The 394-nt window shown below is 33.0% G+C and overlaps 1 protein-coding gene across 1 annotated transcript in view; it reads left to right on the top strand.

The window, feature by feature from the left end:
• LOC119593971 (AP-1 complex subunit mu-1-like) overlaps window positions 1-394 on the top strand; it is a gene marked incomplete in the record, with an annotated part of 8,551 nt that overhangs the window by 2,408 nt on the left and 5,749 nt on the right. The window contains 1 exon segment of the mRNA XM_037942992.1: window positions 216-320. Within this exon segment, the coding sequence (XP_037798920.1) occupies window positions 279-320 (42 nt within the window).

Below are 394 nucleotides of genomic sequence, written 5' to 3'. Positions count from 1 at the left end.
AGCCTACTTAGAGTGGCTGTACCTCCGCACTGACCACAATTGACAACATTATAAAGGAAGTAAGATTAGATGCAGTATGTCTGGAGAGGAAAGAATTTATGGCTTTTCATTAAATGTTTATTTCATTCCCTTTTGAATTATCATGGTAATCATAGAGAATTATATCTATAACAATATTTTCTTCATCACTTATATTCTATCAATTTCTCTTTCAGATCTTGGAGAGTGACATGCAGTAAATCTTATGATATTTTGTTAGGGATTCATCAACATTCAAGATGTCTATATCAGCGATATACATACTTGATGTCAAGGGGAAGGTTTGTCAATCTTAATTGTATTAAATTTGCTGTTCAGATGAAAAGTCAGTATAAGAATTCAGCGGCTTAGTGGC

This window comes from Penaeus monodon, chromosome 33 (assembly GCF_015228065.2).
Source record: "Penaeus monodon isolate SGIC_2016 chromosome 33, NSTDA_Pmon_1, whole genome shotgun sequence".
Classification (NCBI taxonomy): domain Eukaryota; kingdom Metazoa; phylum Arthropoda; class Malacostraca; order Decapoda; family Penaeidae; genus Penaeus; species Penaeus monodon.
The sequence above is the reverse complement of the archived record's forward strand: the minus strand, read 5'-3'. Positions and strand labels throughout refer to the sequence as shown.